General features: G+C 41.7%; 1 protein-coding gene across 4 annotated transcripts in view; it reads right to left on the minus strand.

Annotated features, from left to right (window-relative positions):
• Positions 1–15,083, minus strand: part of U2SURP (U2 snRNP associated SURP domain containing) — a 478,698-nt gene that overhangs the window by 409,099 nt on the left and 54,516 nt on the right. For all 4 annotated transcript variants that reach the window (XM_069213906.1, XM_069213907.1, XM_069213910.1 and 1 more), the window contains 2 exons: positions 13,617–13,731; positions 8,150–8,277 (listed from right to left, as the gene is read on the minus strand). In XM_069213906.1, coding sequence (XP_069070007.1) covers positions 8,150–8,277; positions 13,617–13,731 — 243 coding nt within the window. The remainder of the gene's footprint in view (positions 1–8,149; positions 8,278–13,616; positions 13,732–15,083) is intronic.

Genomic DNA, 15,083 nt, shown 5'->3' on the forward strand with positions numbered 1-15,083 from the left:
TGTGCTGTTCAACTGGCCCTCGCCACCATCCCTAGGATCTGGAAGAACACGACTGGAGGAAGATTCTTCTCCTACCGCGCAGACCTGAAACACGCTGCCACTTCACCCTAGGCAGTCACCCTCACTGGCTCAGTTCAGGAAGGACCTCAAGACTTGGCTCTTCGACTGACAATTGTCCCTCTTCAGCATCTTGAGAACCCCCCCCACCCCCTGCCAACGGGTGATAAGCCACGCTTTACAAATATTTGATTGATTGACTACCCAGTCTGTCATAAGTTTATCTATTAGAGTGACCTTAACTGAATATCTGTAAACAATGGCAATTCCACCTCCTGGCTTGCCGTCTCTGTCAAGCCTTAGAATATGGTAGTCGTCAGGCATAGCTAATGTAATGGCCGGTAGACAAGAAGCGCACAACCAAGTTTCAGTTAGGAAAGCAATATCTGGGATCCATGAGAGCAAACCCCAAAGTTGGATGGCATGTTTAGGTAAAGACCTAATGTTGCACAAGAAACTGTTAAAGCAATTGGTGGTTGGCTGATAGAGTAGGTTAACAATTGTAGTGTTATTATTATTAAGAATGTGTTCAAAGGGGGCATGGCCATCCTGGCGACCAAGATGGCTGCACTGCTGTGAAGCTCTGATGCCTGCAACCTTAATCCACAGTCTGAGTGGGGCCCTCATGCAATGCTGACCACCTGAATGGGGCGGTAAACAGAGGGTCTGCCGCCAGCTGCTTCTGTGCTGCTTTTGTTGCCTTGGAGACTGCGGGGGCACTAAAGCCCTGCCCAGCTGCTAGGCAGCCCGTCCCGCCAAGGAAGCCCTGCAGGATGGGGACTGCAGGTGAGCCTGAGGCCAGGGGCTACTGAGCCCCCACCGGCCGCCTGCACATCCTCACACACAGTAGGGATTGCTGTTCCACATCCTGGGGACCACAGATGCCTTGCTGCCATGCCCAGGCCTGAGACAAAAGCCAGATAGAGCTGAACGTGCGGCCTCCACAGAACAGGCCTGCAGCAGCCGGGACACGCTGGGTTCACGGGCTGCCACACAGTGACCGGTGGACGCAGTGAGCATCTCTTCCCTAAGTTCCTGCAGTGCTCTCCTCCCAGTGGGACTCAGCAGGCCCCACAGCAGTTTGTGAATGTGCTGCTGCATGTCTAATTAGGAATGCGTTGCTGTTGCCCTAGGGCTTTGTGGCATTGCTCACTCAAGAAATGCCCCCCCCCCCCCCCTCTGAGCTAACCTCCTGTTCTGCTGCATGCTATTAGCGCATAGAAGACTGTCTGCACTGCCTCCTCATTTTTAAAGGTCTGTTCGGGTGTGTTGGTGGTGACTCGTTCCCTCCCCTGTGCAATCCCCCCAACCAGGGCCTCATCTGGATTCGTCTAGTACACCACTTTGAGACCTCTACCCCTAGTGTACTGCCACTCTTCGCTGCACACATTTCAGGGTGCGCTGGTTGATACTGTCTTCCTAGAGCGGCACACTACTCTACTCCACTGCTTCCCATTCATTTTTTTCGTTTTTTTTCCTTCATGACCATGGCACGCAGAGATCCCAAACAGTGAAAACTGCAGTGTGAGCGCACTAGAGACTCAGACCGCCCAGAGCCCCCTGAAAACACAGGGGAAGTAATGAATGGAGCTTCGAATCGAAATTCTTCCCCAGACATGGCCACCAACATTACAGAACTCCGCACAGGATCCCACACCATCAACGCCAGCTTTGACACCCTCACCTTATGCACTGATCATATGGGCGAACAGCTGGATCTCAAAAATCAGCACCAGGACGGGCCTGAAGAGCACATCTCGCCCCTGGAAGATGATTCCACCTCTGTGGAGAAGCACCTGGAAAAGGTTGAGTTGGTTCTCAGAACTGTGGCCATCAAAAACAAGGATCTTGAAGCCTGGTCCTGCCACAACAACATTCGTATCCTCTGGATTGCAGAACCCACAGACACTGCCCAGATGGCTCGCTCCGTTGAACAATTTCTAACAGATCTATTTGGGCGTTCCAATTTCTCACCCACTTTTCCGGTGGAGCATGCTCACCACTCCTAGGGCCCTAGACCGGCTATAGGTGTCACCCCTCCCCCACCAATTACAGCGACACTACTTAACTTTCGTGACTACAACACAGCCCTGCGTTTCATGTTGCTTCCTGTTTGGGAAATATTTTGGGTTTTTTAACCACGACAAATTACAATATGAGACAGGTACACACTTTTGTACCTTTTTTCAATGCAGCAACTAATGGCGACTAGTGATCTTAATCCTATGAACAAACTAATGTTCATGACATGGAACATCAAGGGCATCAACAACCCATACAAGGAAAAGTTGGTCCCTTCCTTCCAACCCCTCGGCCGATCTACTGATTTTAACTGTAGCTATGTGACTGTTCTTGGGACACTGGCTGGGCAGACACTCCTTCTTCTAAATGTATATGCTCTAAACACAGACAACCCTGATTATTTCCACTTCCAGATGTCCCCCTTGGGTCGTGTAGACACCACCCACATCACTATGCGGGTGGTGTCCTTAACCTACTCCTAGATTTATAACTAGACTCCACATCCCCCACCCCTAGTGATAAACTGCATTTCTCACAACTTCTTTGTTCCCTCAGTGACACCTATGCCGTCAGAGACGCTTGGCACCTCCTACATGCAGACACCCCAGGGTACACCTTCCACTCACCACCACATGACACTTGGTCCTGCACTGACTACTGGCTACTCTCAAGCATCATCACCCCAAGGCTGTGAGACACTGACCATCTTCCACACACTTTGACCTCTCTCCAGTTTAATTGGTATTCCAAATTTCCTACGGTGGTGGGCGGGCGATACTGGCACTTTCAGTGCTCTGCTTTATTGGACAATACATTTTGCACCGAACTTCAAGCATCCATTAGTGACTATTCTGAATAAAACAATGATTCAGTGTAGATGCATGCAACACTTTGGGAGGCCTTTAAGGTGTAGAACCGGGGGATTGGTAGCTTCAAACACTCTGGTGTCCTAACGTGATTCCAGTAGCACACTCCCTCGTAAGGAAGCTGCGCTCAAAGAGATAGATGACCCAAGCTCCCAGAGTCATAACGGCCCAACAAGCACGTCAACTTACACTTTTAGACAAGTTCAAAGAAACTGCAGAGGACCAAGTTATTTTTCTCAACAAATACGGAATAGCTCGTCGATATGGTGAGGGAAGTGGCTGGGCCACACCCTGGCCCGTCTGCTGTGCCCTCCTCGTGAAGGCTCATACATCCCAGAACTCCTACAGAATGACAGAACCAGGATCACGGACAATGGGGAGATAGTGGTGGAGGTATGTCAATACTATTCCACACACTACTCTACACAGAGTAGCCGTGACAACAATGCCATATCAGACTACCTTTCTGAGATTTCCAAGGTGTGGCTCTCACGTCCCAAACAACTCCTTAGTGAACCTATCTCCACTGATGAGATTGTGCAGGCAACTGTCACCCTTGAAGGCTTAAAGGCCTCTGGCTTAGATGGTCTTATGGGCTTCTTCAATAAAACGTACAAACAGCTTATTGCCTCACAGCTTCTCGAGGTTTACGCCGAATCCCATCAAACCAGCATTCTCCCATTTACTTGCGCAAGGCAGTTATGTTACTCCTGAAGCCTGGCAAAGACCCCCGCCCCCCCACAGCACCACTTACAGACCAGTCTCTAATAAACTTGGATATCAAAATTATTGCCAAAATACTAAAATCAACTGTTCCCATTACTTGAACAAATCATCTCTTCCTTGCAATCAGACTATATCCTGGGGCACTCCACTCCCATAATTTACGCACAGTGTTTGCGATGCTCTGCAGGGTCTCTCCAGAAATGCCCGCTGTGGTCACCCTGACTGACACAGAAGAAGCTTTTGATTCCCTTGAGTGGCTCTTCTGGCTTGCGACACTACATAAGATAGCTCTACCACGGTGTTTCATATTGTTGGTTCGATTACTTTACACACAACCATTGGCGCACATTAATGCTAATGGCTCTCTCACTGATCCCTTTGAGATCGCGAGGGGGACTAGGCAGGGAAGCCCATGGTCACCTCTTCTCTTCGTCATAGCCACGGACCTTCTTGTCCGTCATCTTCATAAGCACCTACACTGTGGTTTGCAGTTTCGTCCAGGTCCTCTTCTCTTGTCACTATATGCAGATGACATTCTTCTATTCGTAAGTTATCAAGCTGAGAATTTGGCTCCTCTTATACAGGAGATCACCAGATTCGGAAAATTCTCAGGACTCCGCATCAACCGGAGCAAAACCAAACTTTACCCTTTTACAGACAACGCACCACCATTTACTTGTGCCTACCCACCGCAATTGTGTATGGGCCCGTCCATTACTTAATTATCATGCAGACTGAAGGGTGGTGTTGACTCACACTATCGATAGTTGGTCATATAGCCATTATCAAAATGGTTGTTCTCCCTCGGTTCCTGTATTTGTTTTCGCAATATCCGGATTCCCTCACCAATGCCTTTTTGTCTTCACTTAACACCTTGCTAATCCTTTTGGTCTGGGCGGGTCGCTGGCCCAGAGCAAGCTGTAGTACTCTGGTGCTACCTTGTGATATGGGTGGATTCTGGGTTCCCATTTTCAACTGTGCTATTTTTCTGCCCAGTGTCATTATGCATACCATTGGTTTCATCCTGATGCCTGTTTCCCCTTTGCCGTCGAGAAACAAGAACAGGCAGATTAGGTACCACTGGAACTGTACTCCCGCAAGGCATCCCGTTGGACCCTACTAATATAGAACCCCTCTCCACTACTAGCTGGGCATGGAAGAAGCTCCTTAGGGGCAAATTTCTCTACTCACCGGATTTACCGCTTATCAATAACAGATAGATATTCCCCAAGCAGGACACATTGGCCCAACAAACACTGGCACACCATGAACTTGAGACATTCTGCGACCTTCCCCTCCCCCCCCCAGAAAATCTAGGGAGCTAGTAAAACAGTCAATAAGGAGACATGCAATTTTAAAAAGTATGCGGCATTAAACTCTAAATGATAGGAACCCTTGCTGTCTTTGCAGGAGTTTGAGTAAAAGGTCTGTAAATCATCATGGTTACCAAAGATTTGAAAACAGTGGAAGATAGTGCTTGAGGGAAAAAACATTAGTCCAGCATGTGTTTTCAACATTCATATTACAAGTTTTTTTTTATTTTTATTTCAAGGCTTGACAATGATCACAAGTGCCCACATCAATGTAATCAGATGAGCAATAAATAAAGAGCTCCTTTCTCATCTTAGTTCCAAACATTTTAACAATTAGCAATCAAAGCATGTTATTAAAAAAAATAACATAAGAGGAAACACTCTAGTTTCTCCATCAAAAACAGAACCACAGTAAAGACTAGAATAGTTAAATAACTTCCCTGGCTGAGTTGATAAAAATAAGTCAAGGTTGAATCTTGAAGCAGGAAATTATGACGAAAGTACGGGCTGAAAGTAAGAGTACTGCTGCTTTCTAAAACTAGTTTATGCTAGTCTAGATAAAAGAGATACCAATTGATTTTACTTGGTTTTATTTTAAAATAGTTCTAAAAGTGTCCTAGGATCACTATGGCGAATGCTGGAGTAATTCCAAAAGTCATCGCACGTCAAGGATCCTGTGACTAAAAACGACCTAAATATACAAATTCTCAAATGTAATTTTGCTTTTAAAGACTTTAACATTTATTGAAAAAATATTTGAAACGTGTAAAGAAAAAAAGAAAAAAAAAAATGAAGAACGCACACACAACTTTCTGTACATAACTTTAAGGGTGGAATTAGGTGATGTGAAAATATTGGCATTCGCTTGGTGCACAGGTCTGAATCAATGTGGCCTTTTACCATTATCTGCAAGGGCTTTTAAGTAAGATTCAGAGGTTTTAATTGCAGACAGTAGTTATTATGTTATGTTAGAGTACTTCCTCTGGTCCTTCTTTAGGACTGCATAGTTACTTTCATATTCCGAGGTTAGTAGTTGAAATCAAATAGAGAACAATCTTCGAGATTGCTTTGTGGAAATGCAATATTTATTCAATGATGGGTATATAATATGGGGCTAGAGAGATGTGGCTAAAGTGCTTCACAGATCTTGGTTCAGTAATAATCCCACTACGTAATGGTTAAAGATAGAATGAGAATTGTGTTGATGTTATGTGGCCTGTCTGATTGTTAAGCCGTTGCAAGTGCTAGTTTGTGCTTTGATTTCATGCCACAGATGTCCGACTCCTGTATGGTACTGTTGAGATGTCCACATTGTGTAGCAAACAAATGTATGTAGGATGTTGTCTACCAGATGTGCTTTGACAAAGCACATGTATATAATATAATGGCTTACAACACTGCTAATCATATCAGGGATGTGGACTTCCTATAGCCTGACTCCTAGGACATACTGTTTGGGGTCAAGGACAACAGGCTTTCATGTTTAATTTGCCCTTGGGACACGTAGGCCCAGGTCACTGTAGCACAAAGCCTTTGTTTGCCGGTTTACAGTACCACATTATGGCTCAGGAAAGAGCATTGTCTGTAGTTAAGGTAATATTTGCGTCAATATGTTAATGCTGTTCAAGCTTTTGTTTATGGATCACTAAAGCAAGGTCTTTATTATTAGGGTGAGCACTCTAAGAAAATGTTGTCAGCTTGGACTGCACTAGTGCCAGTGGTTCCAGTATAAACATGTGTACACACATTTGCAAAGTTTGATAATATGAGGCTATGTATAATGCTTCCAGCATGCTCTCTGGTTTGATGCAAATATTTGTAGAAGCTTGAAAGCAAGATTGGTGATTCATTGCTTTCAAAACAAAATGTTCACAGAAAGCTGCAATTAGGAAAACATTGTTTTGCAAAAACAACTGTGAAATGTAGGTACCATTTGTTTGGAGCATCATTCAGTAAAATGTGTTGGTGCACGCTAGTATTTTCAAACAAATATCCATAATGGAAAGATCAGTGTAACCAGTTATAGAAAAGATTATGGGAAACATGAAAATGAACAAGCATTGGTAAAGCCAATAGGTCTGACATTAGTGATTAGCCTTTTGGTTTTGTCAATGTGTGTCTTGTTTTGACTTGGTTTTTGTAAAACTTTATTTTTGTGGATGCTGCCGGGCCCTCACCATCATAACAAACATTGGCAAAAGGCAAACATATTTTTGATCTCAAAAAGCATACCATGCTACAGAAGTTTAGGACACTGAACAAATCTACTTTATGTGCCAATATGCCCTTTGTGAAAGAGTAGAATGCTGTCACTCAAAGTGAAGAAAAAAGAGAGCGAGAGAATTTTAATAAAAACTAAAAGTCTTGCATAATCCATTAGAGGTCCAGTTCTTAATGAAAATCATAAATCGTGTACACACAGTATATGTTCTTGCATTAGTGCAGGTTTACGGCACTCATGAATTCACAAGGACTTACATACGTAGGCCAAGAAAATGTACTTGTAGAAAATATTTCTGAACTACATTTTAGCTTGAGCAAATATGCATGTGTAGATTTGCGCCCGCAAAAATCTGTTGAGCATTTAACAAGTTCCCTTTCCCTCTAACCGCTTTTTCCCAACCCAGGACGTAGTTTCACTTCTGCCCTTGTCAAGAGTAAAATTCAAACCTTTCTCTGTACGGGAAAGATTACAGAAGAGCTAGAGAAAACACCTAAAATTCACACATTATTAGGTTTGCACGAACTCAAAAGGGCATTCCAACCCTAGAACCATTGCTCACCCCTGTCCAGCCTCAGGATGTAGATCTGCTGAAAGGCGACAAAATAAAGGTATTGCTAGGATTCAAACCCTACAATACCATAAGCCCTGGCATTATCAGACCTCTTATATAATGAGATTGATGCCATAATTTAATCACTGCACTACATGGCACCAAAAGGGGCAAGTGGATTTTTTTTTTTTTAACCGGACAAGTAGATTTATGAAGCAAACTGTCTGGTAGACAAGTAGATATTTTATAAAATTCCACACCCCTGCATATAGTGATACTATGTTTTGGTAATTGCCGAACTGACCATCAAGTAAAGGATATTGTGCAAAACTTAACAGTACTCATTCATTTTTGATCTTGAAAGTAGAAGAGCACTGGTGCCTGTACTTACTGGCTTTTTTGAATCAAATATTAAAGGTGGCGGAGGTTTCTCATTGGTGGGTGGTGGGCATTTTGGATCAGCAAATCGGGTTGCAGGCTTATATAATTTACCTCGTTTTTCATCAGTTTCCTGCTCATCTGAAAAGATAAATAAATGGAACTACGTAAGTCAAGCGAGAACGCCAGAATACCAATCTTTCAGGGGTCAGTCTTTCTACGCAATCTTTATATCTTAACACTTAACTCCAGCATTTAACAGCACCGCCCAGTAACGACTCCCACTTCTGTTGCTTTCCGACACCACAAAAACATATTCACTCCTTGTATTACAAAAGATACTCATTCACCGTCACTCACCCAATTCAATCCATCATCCCATGTATTATTATGAATAAAACATGACAACCAAGCATGACTCAAAAAAAAAACATTGTACCAACAAAAAAAATATACATCTACAGCTGTCTACCAACAGCCTTAACAAAAGGTATATTTGGAAAAGAAAACATCCTCAAGCTAAGATTCACTGCCTCTGCCTCCTTCCCTTTTGACACCACTCTCCAAAGCCAAACCCCAAACAGGCTAAAATGCCATCCTATATTCCTATATCACTTTTAAACAGCTATCCCCATTTGCTTCTTTTGCTCTTCTTCACACAAAGATAGCTATTTCTACAAATCTATACAGTCTAAGTAGACCTGTCAGCAGAGAATGACTACATAGAGTCATGTAGACATTGCGTGTCGGTCACTCTCATTTTGGATGCCAATCTTAAAATTTCGTCAATGCAAACCAACAAACTTTTCATGGAAGCATCTTATATAATCAATAAATCTACATAAAACAAATCACTCCTATTCTGACAACACCACCTTCTAATATCCTTCGCTAATTTATCTGCTAGAACCACAAAAAAATCCGACAAATACTTTTCAGATGTTATAGCCGTTGGGTGTCACCAACACCAAAGAACCTGAAGCACTCCAGTACACTCACGAGGTAAGTACATCGTTCACATAAACTGGTACACACATAATGTTTCCATTCAACAGAAATTTGTGATCAACAGTTTTGAACCAATTGCCCACTGAGATACACCAGCCTGACCAACATAGCAACTATCTCAAAACTTTACGAAAAAGCACCACTGCCCAAAAATATACGCTGGACATGAGCCAAACAGATAAACAACTGCCAAAAGACAAACCTGAGCACTGCCACAAAGCTCATTTTGTCAAAGGCATCATCCTTCAAATACAAGGCTAGTTAGCATCAGATTCTTGCTCATCGCAAACCAGACGCCCAAAAAAAAAAAAAAATTAAAAAATATTTTTTACAAAGTTTCTCAGATCCTTCAAACAAACATCTAACAACTGGATGGCTATGCACACGATCATGAATTACAACTACATTTGAATAAGACTTACACTACTAACAAAACCATTTGTAAAAAAAAGGAAAAAAAAACATTAACAAAATTAACTTTTGTCAAATACCACACTCCCAAGCTTACTCCCTTCATCTGCCAGACATCAAACCATGTCTTCCTGGCTACAAGAGAAGGCATTGCAACAATTCTTCAACAAATGTTCAACCTCTTACAAATCAACAGCAAACAACCCACGGAAAACACAGAGGTGTTTATCATGGAGTCCTGGGCAGTCTGTTTACTGGGCAGTAACCTTAACCATCAATCAAATGTTTACTATTGGTGCCCAAGGGACAGCTACTATTGCACTCTTTATGGTTAACCAAATTACTCCCTTTGTACACTTGACTTTCCAGGGGTAGTGAAGCGGAGCAGTTAAAGTTTCATCATATTAGTGAAGTGTTAGCAATTCTGGCATGGTAACACATTGTATATATCTAAATAAACAATTAGCAACACCAATACGTCTGGACTTGATAAACTGGTGCATTGGTTGCTTTTTTTGTTGAAAACACGGTACAAAGCTAAAAAATAGGGAAGGAACAAACAGTCACCTAAATGTGCTCATCATGGGTTTGAAATAAAAATATTCAATTTAAAAATACATTAACCATTAAATATAACTTTATTAAAAACAGGACAAAAGCAGGTGGGCATTCTGAGAACAGGTGCATAAACCCTTTCTAGTTTTAAACACACCTCACAAGAAAGTGTGATTGTTACTAGTGCAAAAATGCTTTGATATATATTGTCTGACATATAAGCCTATGAAAACTATGGTAAATAATTATGACAATAGAGAGGTGCTCAAAAGCTAAATTTCAATTATTTATTTAAAACTTCAGGAAGAAGTACATGGATAAAAACTGCATCCCACAAACAGAATTTAATCAAAAGGGAGCAACCTGTTCTCAGTATGCTCAATAATACAATTATTGTGCTGAAAATGTTCAATTCATCCTTTACAATGGTGATTCACAAACACACAAAAAAAACAACACCATTGTATAACTATTGATTCCCCATTATGAAATATAAAGTAGCACAAAAAGATTAAATAGGGCCTGAAAAAGACAACTTCATTGACAGATAACTTTCTTTATCATCACCTGAACAGCAACGAGGAGCTCTCTAGAATCTAGAGCTTCTACCTAGTTCCTAAGGATCCTCACCACCAGCAATGGTCCTTTTTCTATACTGATGGAAAGTGCCTTTACAGTTTCAAGGCAAAGTGCTCCATCTGTTCAAATCACGCAGAGGGAACAGTGCCAATTTAACTGACACTTGTGCACCGCTAGAACAACTGGCAAGTTACTGAAGGTGCTGTTCACTGGCAGATAACTTAATATGCAGTTATAACATTGGGTGAGATAGACAATAAAATATAACAAAGCAACATGAAGTAAGTAAAGTATGCAGTGTCCAATGTATCACATGGGCTTGAAACATTTACTAATCCATTACCAATGGCCCACACTGCAGCATAAAGACTTAATTTATGGTTGAATGTGGCACCTCAACAGCAGACTAGTCATTTTTAATAGTAATATAAGTAGGACCCAATGGACCACTCCTGCATCTCAATAATCGAAACATATGGAAGTAATTAACCTCTTAGAACTTGGTATACCTCTTTGCCACACTATCCTTCTTTAAATATTCCCTGGGGTGTATAAACCTTTATGTCCCCATGGTGTATTGAGCCAAGTGTCCCAATTGTCTATTACAATAGTGTGACTGTAGAGACGTTTTTCACAGTCTAAACACTTATAGTTGCCATGATACTGTATAGCTGAAATCGACAAACACTAAAATGGTCTTTCCATTATAATCATGTGTTAGCCTTGGGATGGACTTAAAATGGGCATTTCCCATAGTCACAGTTTGTAAATTTGCCTGGAGTCATTCTTATAGAACTCGAGAACCATGGTGAAAGCCAGAAATCCCTAAGGGCAAATTTGTTCCTTTTCAAAGAAGGCCAGTCTTACTCAATTTCAATAAGTGTCTTACACACTGCAAGAAATAATATTATTTGGGGTGGTGACTACCAACCTCAAGAAATAATCACAACCCTTGTCAAGGTTAAGTTGCAAAGTCATTAAAATAAATTGAGCTCAACCCCCTGGTAGCTATCGCACACAGCAGACAGGCTTAACTTATGGCACTCTGCAATTATTTGTACAGTATCAAAACAGTAATGAAGTGAAAATACAAAGCAATAAAAATCTCAAACAAAATTTATAAAAGTAGAGTACAATTTAAAAAAATAAAATTACCCCAAATAACAATGAAATAAGGCGAATCGGTGATATGGACATTTGTTTTAAGCATAAAAAGCACACAGTGAAAATTATAGTCACTGTTTGTGGTAGACCAGGACCTAGGTACAATTTGAAGCTGACCATGATGGAGCACGGGTCAGATACACTAACCAGGTTCACAGTGCTCAAAGGATTTACCTTCTGTCTTAGTCCTTTAAGTCCCAATCCACAGCAGGAGTAAACTGCCAAAGCCCCTAGGATCACAGGGGAGGCACTTAGAAACACACAGGGAGTGAGGTACAAGCTAACAGCAAGGTTCAGTCGAGGTCTAGTTGCCACCGGTCTTCCTGGAAATGGCCACTGGCAGTTTGTCATCTCCCTGTAGCTACAAAAGTCAGACAACTGACCCTATGAGTCCACTTGTTCATCCTCCAAACAAGAGGGTGCAGGTCCAATCCTTCAGGGCTCTTTGCCAGTCACAGACCGTAGGCCCAGTCTTCTTCTGTTCTTCCATGTCTCAGGGCATTTTAACAATGGGGAATATTTTTGGTGTGGAGGTGGCGGTAGCAGGTGTGGGTGCGTGTTTAGCAGGAGAGGGGTGCAAACAGAGAAGGGAACCACAATAATTACCTTGGCATCCTGTTCTCTCCCTTTCAAGTGTGCCGCAAGTGTCACATGTGGTTCAACAGACCTGTCAAGCAAGATTTGACAGTGTGGCCTCAGAGGATGCCCACATCCCCAATTCTGAATACTCTGTGCAGTTTAGAGATGACATAGCATTCTTCTCCGGCCACCCTTTTGCTACTGAGAGGTATTTCAGACCTGTTTAAAGCAGCTGCCACTCAGCCTTCTCACAGTTCAGGCAGGTATAGGGTAACTTTATAGGTTACCTTTCATTAATATTTATTAAACAATCCAACTTTACAGTTGAATTGGATTTTAATAATGATTAAAAACAGTTTAAATATTTTTCTGGCTGGTCTCATTCACAAGAAACAGTATTTTAATCTAATCTAGTTTTCTACATAAAACAACTAGGTCTGCCACAGTGAAAATGGCCTTTAGAGCCATGTCACTGTAGGGGCATGGTAATTTTCATTTTAAATAACATGAAAAGCTTACATAGGGCTGACAATAACATTTAGAATAATGGGTTTCTCCTGTCAAAATGGTAATTTTGACAAGCTGTGCTGTAGGTTTAAAACTGGAGAAGTCAGACTATAAATGGCAGGCATGAAGCCATGTTTGCATTGTCAGTGTGGTGGATGGCTGCAGTCCACTAGAGGCATTTAACCTCCAGACCCTGGGTACATTTTATATCACACATTAGAGACTCATGGGCAAACTAAATATACCAATTAAGACTATGCCAATTCAGACATGTTTCAAGGGGAGGGAGGGGTAGCACAGGTGATGTACTACTGGTTAGCACGGGTAAAGTGCACAGAGTTCTAAGGCTACCAAACAGTAAAAAATCCAAGATGACCACAGAGATAAGGCAGATTTTGTATACCCACTTGTATAAAAATAAATGTGAAAGTGAAGTGTATACCCAAAATTCATTCAGAGCTATAATATGGATGACACATTCTAGTCATACTTGAAAACAACAAATTAATGAACATAAAACCCACACCTTTTTTTTTCCCCAAGCCCACCACTAGACTGTGGGCACATGAACAGTATGGTAATCTAGAAAAGAGATGCAAGTTACAAAACACTTTTCACAATGTAGGCTACCTCCGGGTGAGTTAGTAAAAGTGATGCCATGAAGTTGCTCTTCCTACCTTTTGCAGAATTTACAATTCCACCTCTAACAAATGTTTTCACTTTACTGGCATCTCCTCCTTCAAAGGCAGCGAGGAATTCTTCATAGATTTCAGCAGCAGCTTTCTCATCTTCCTGCAAATCAAATGTTTACCAGTTTAGTAACAGTAAAAAAATATTTAATTTTTTTGGGCAATCACAAGACTCCACTTTCACATAATGTTCTTCTTGCAAATACAAGTCTCTGCCACAAATTACAAACTGATACTATCAAATAAAGATTGTTTTTTCTTTTTTCTTATTATTATTTGTCATTAATGGGAGGGAACTTCATACCAAATGCAGGGCTGGTCAAAGAAGTACTCAAGAAAAAATAACATTTGGTAACTCAGTGACCTGAAATACGGACCATACTACTCCAAAGATCACACTTCCTTCATTAGCACTTCATGCAGAAATGCTTGCGACTCAATCTCTATGAAGCAATGGGAGATGTGCCTTGTTCTGCTTCTGTACAAAACATTCCCAGCTACAATAATTTCTTCCTCTAAGTCTAGTCATAGATATGGATGCGTCCGCAAGATAGAGTAATTCCTAGACTGCAATCTGATAGTAAGCCGGTATTTACCAAAGGTATGCTTCATCAGAACATCAATTGTTGTGAAGACTTTGAAAATGAAATGGATTATTTACTTGTAGGAGTAGTTTGCAGCTGGAAGAATTTTCTGGGTTCACATCCTGTGTATTATTTTGGCATCTAGTGGTTTGGTGTCCTTGTCCTTTCCCTTGTGATGTCAGGCGCCCACCCCTTAAGTCAGGTTCTTTGACATACTCAGTTTAGGGAAGTAAAAAAAGAAAAATGAATCTCTCTTCCCCCTTTTTGATTTTTCTTTGTGTGTAGTGACCTTATCCTGTAGAGTGTCCATTCCTCTTCAGTCTTCTTGTCCTTTCTTCCTTGTTTTCTGAGCTCCTCACTGCTGAGGAGCAGGGCTGGTCACAGTGACTTCAGACATTTTTTTCAAAGTTGCAAAACTAATTCTATAGGTAAATAACCACTTCATTTTGCAGCATGAATGTTTTCGGGATTCACATACTGTGCACTGATTATGCAGAAGTAGTCTCCCCTCCTGGGAAGTAGGGTTGAAATGAGTTTGAGGAATAAAACAGGTGTTTCAGGTCATTTTGCCCAACCTGTGTCTCCTTGTTTACTGGTATGTCCATGCAGTAGTGTGTTGTGAATGTGTACACTAATGCCGATGTCGCTGACATGCAGGTGTCCCTGATGTAATCATTGGCTATAAATTCCGGTGTGGCTACCTTTCTCATATAGAGTGGGCTCTTGGTCTGTGGTAATTCTGTGCCTGCTGGATTTGGATAGTTTGTACGATCCATCTTGTGATGGTTCCCTATATAATTGGTGTACCCTGTTGTTCGGGTAAATGAAACAAAGAACTGACTAGTTTTCCTGATGTCTCTTGTTCTTTGCA

This window comes from Pleurodeles waltl, chromosome 11 (assembly GCF_031143425.1).
Source record: "Pleurodeles waltl isolate 20211129_DDA chromosome 11, aPleWal1.hap1.20221129, whole genome shotgun sequence".
NCBI classification, from domain to species: Eukaryota; Metazoa; Chordata; class Amphibia; order Caudata; family Salamandridae; genus Pleurodeles; species Pleurodeles waltl.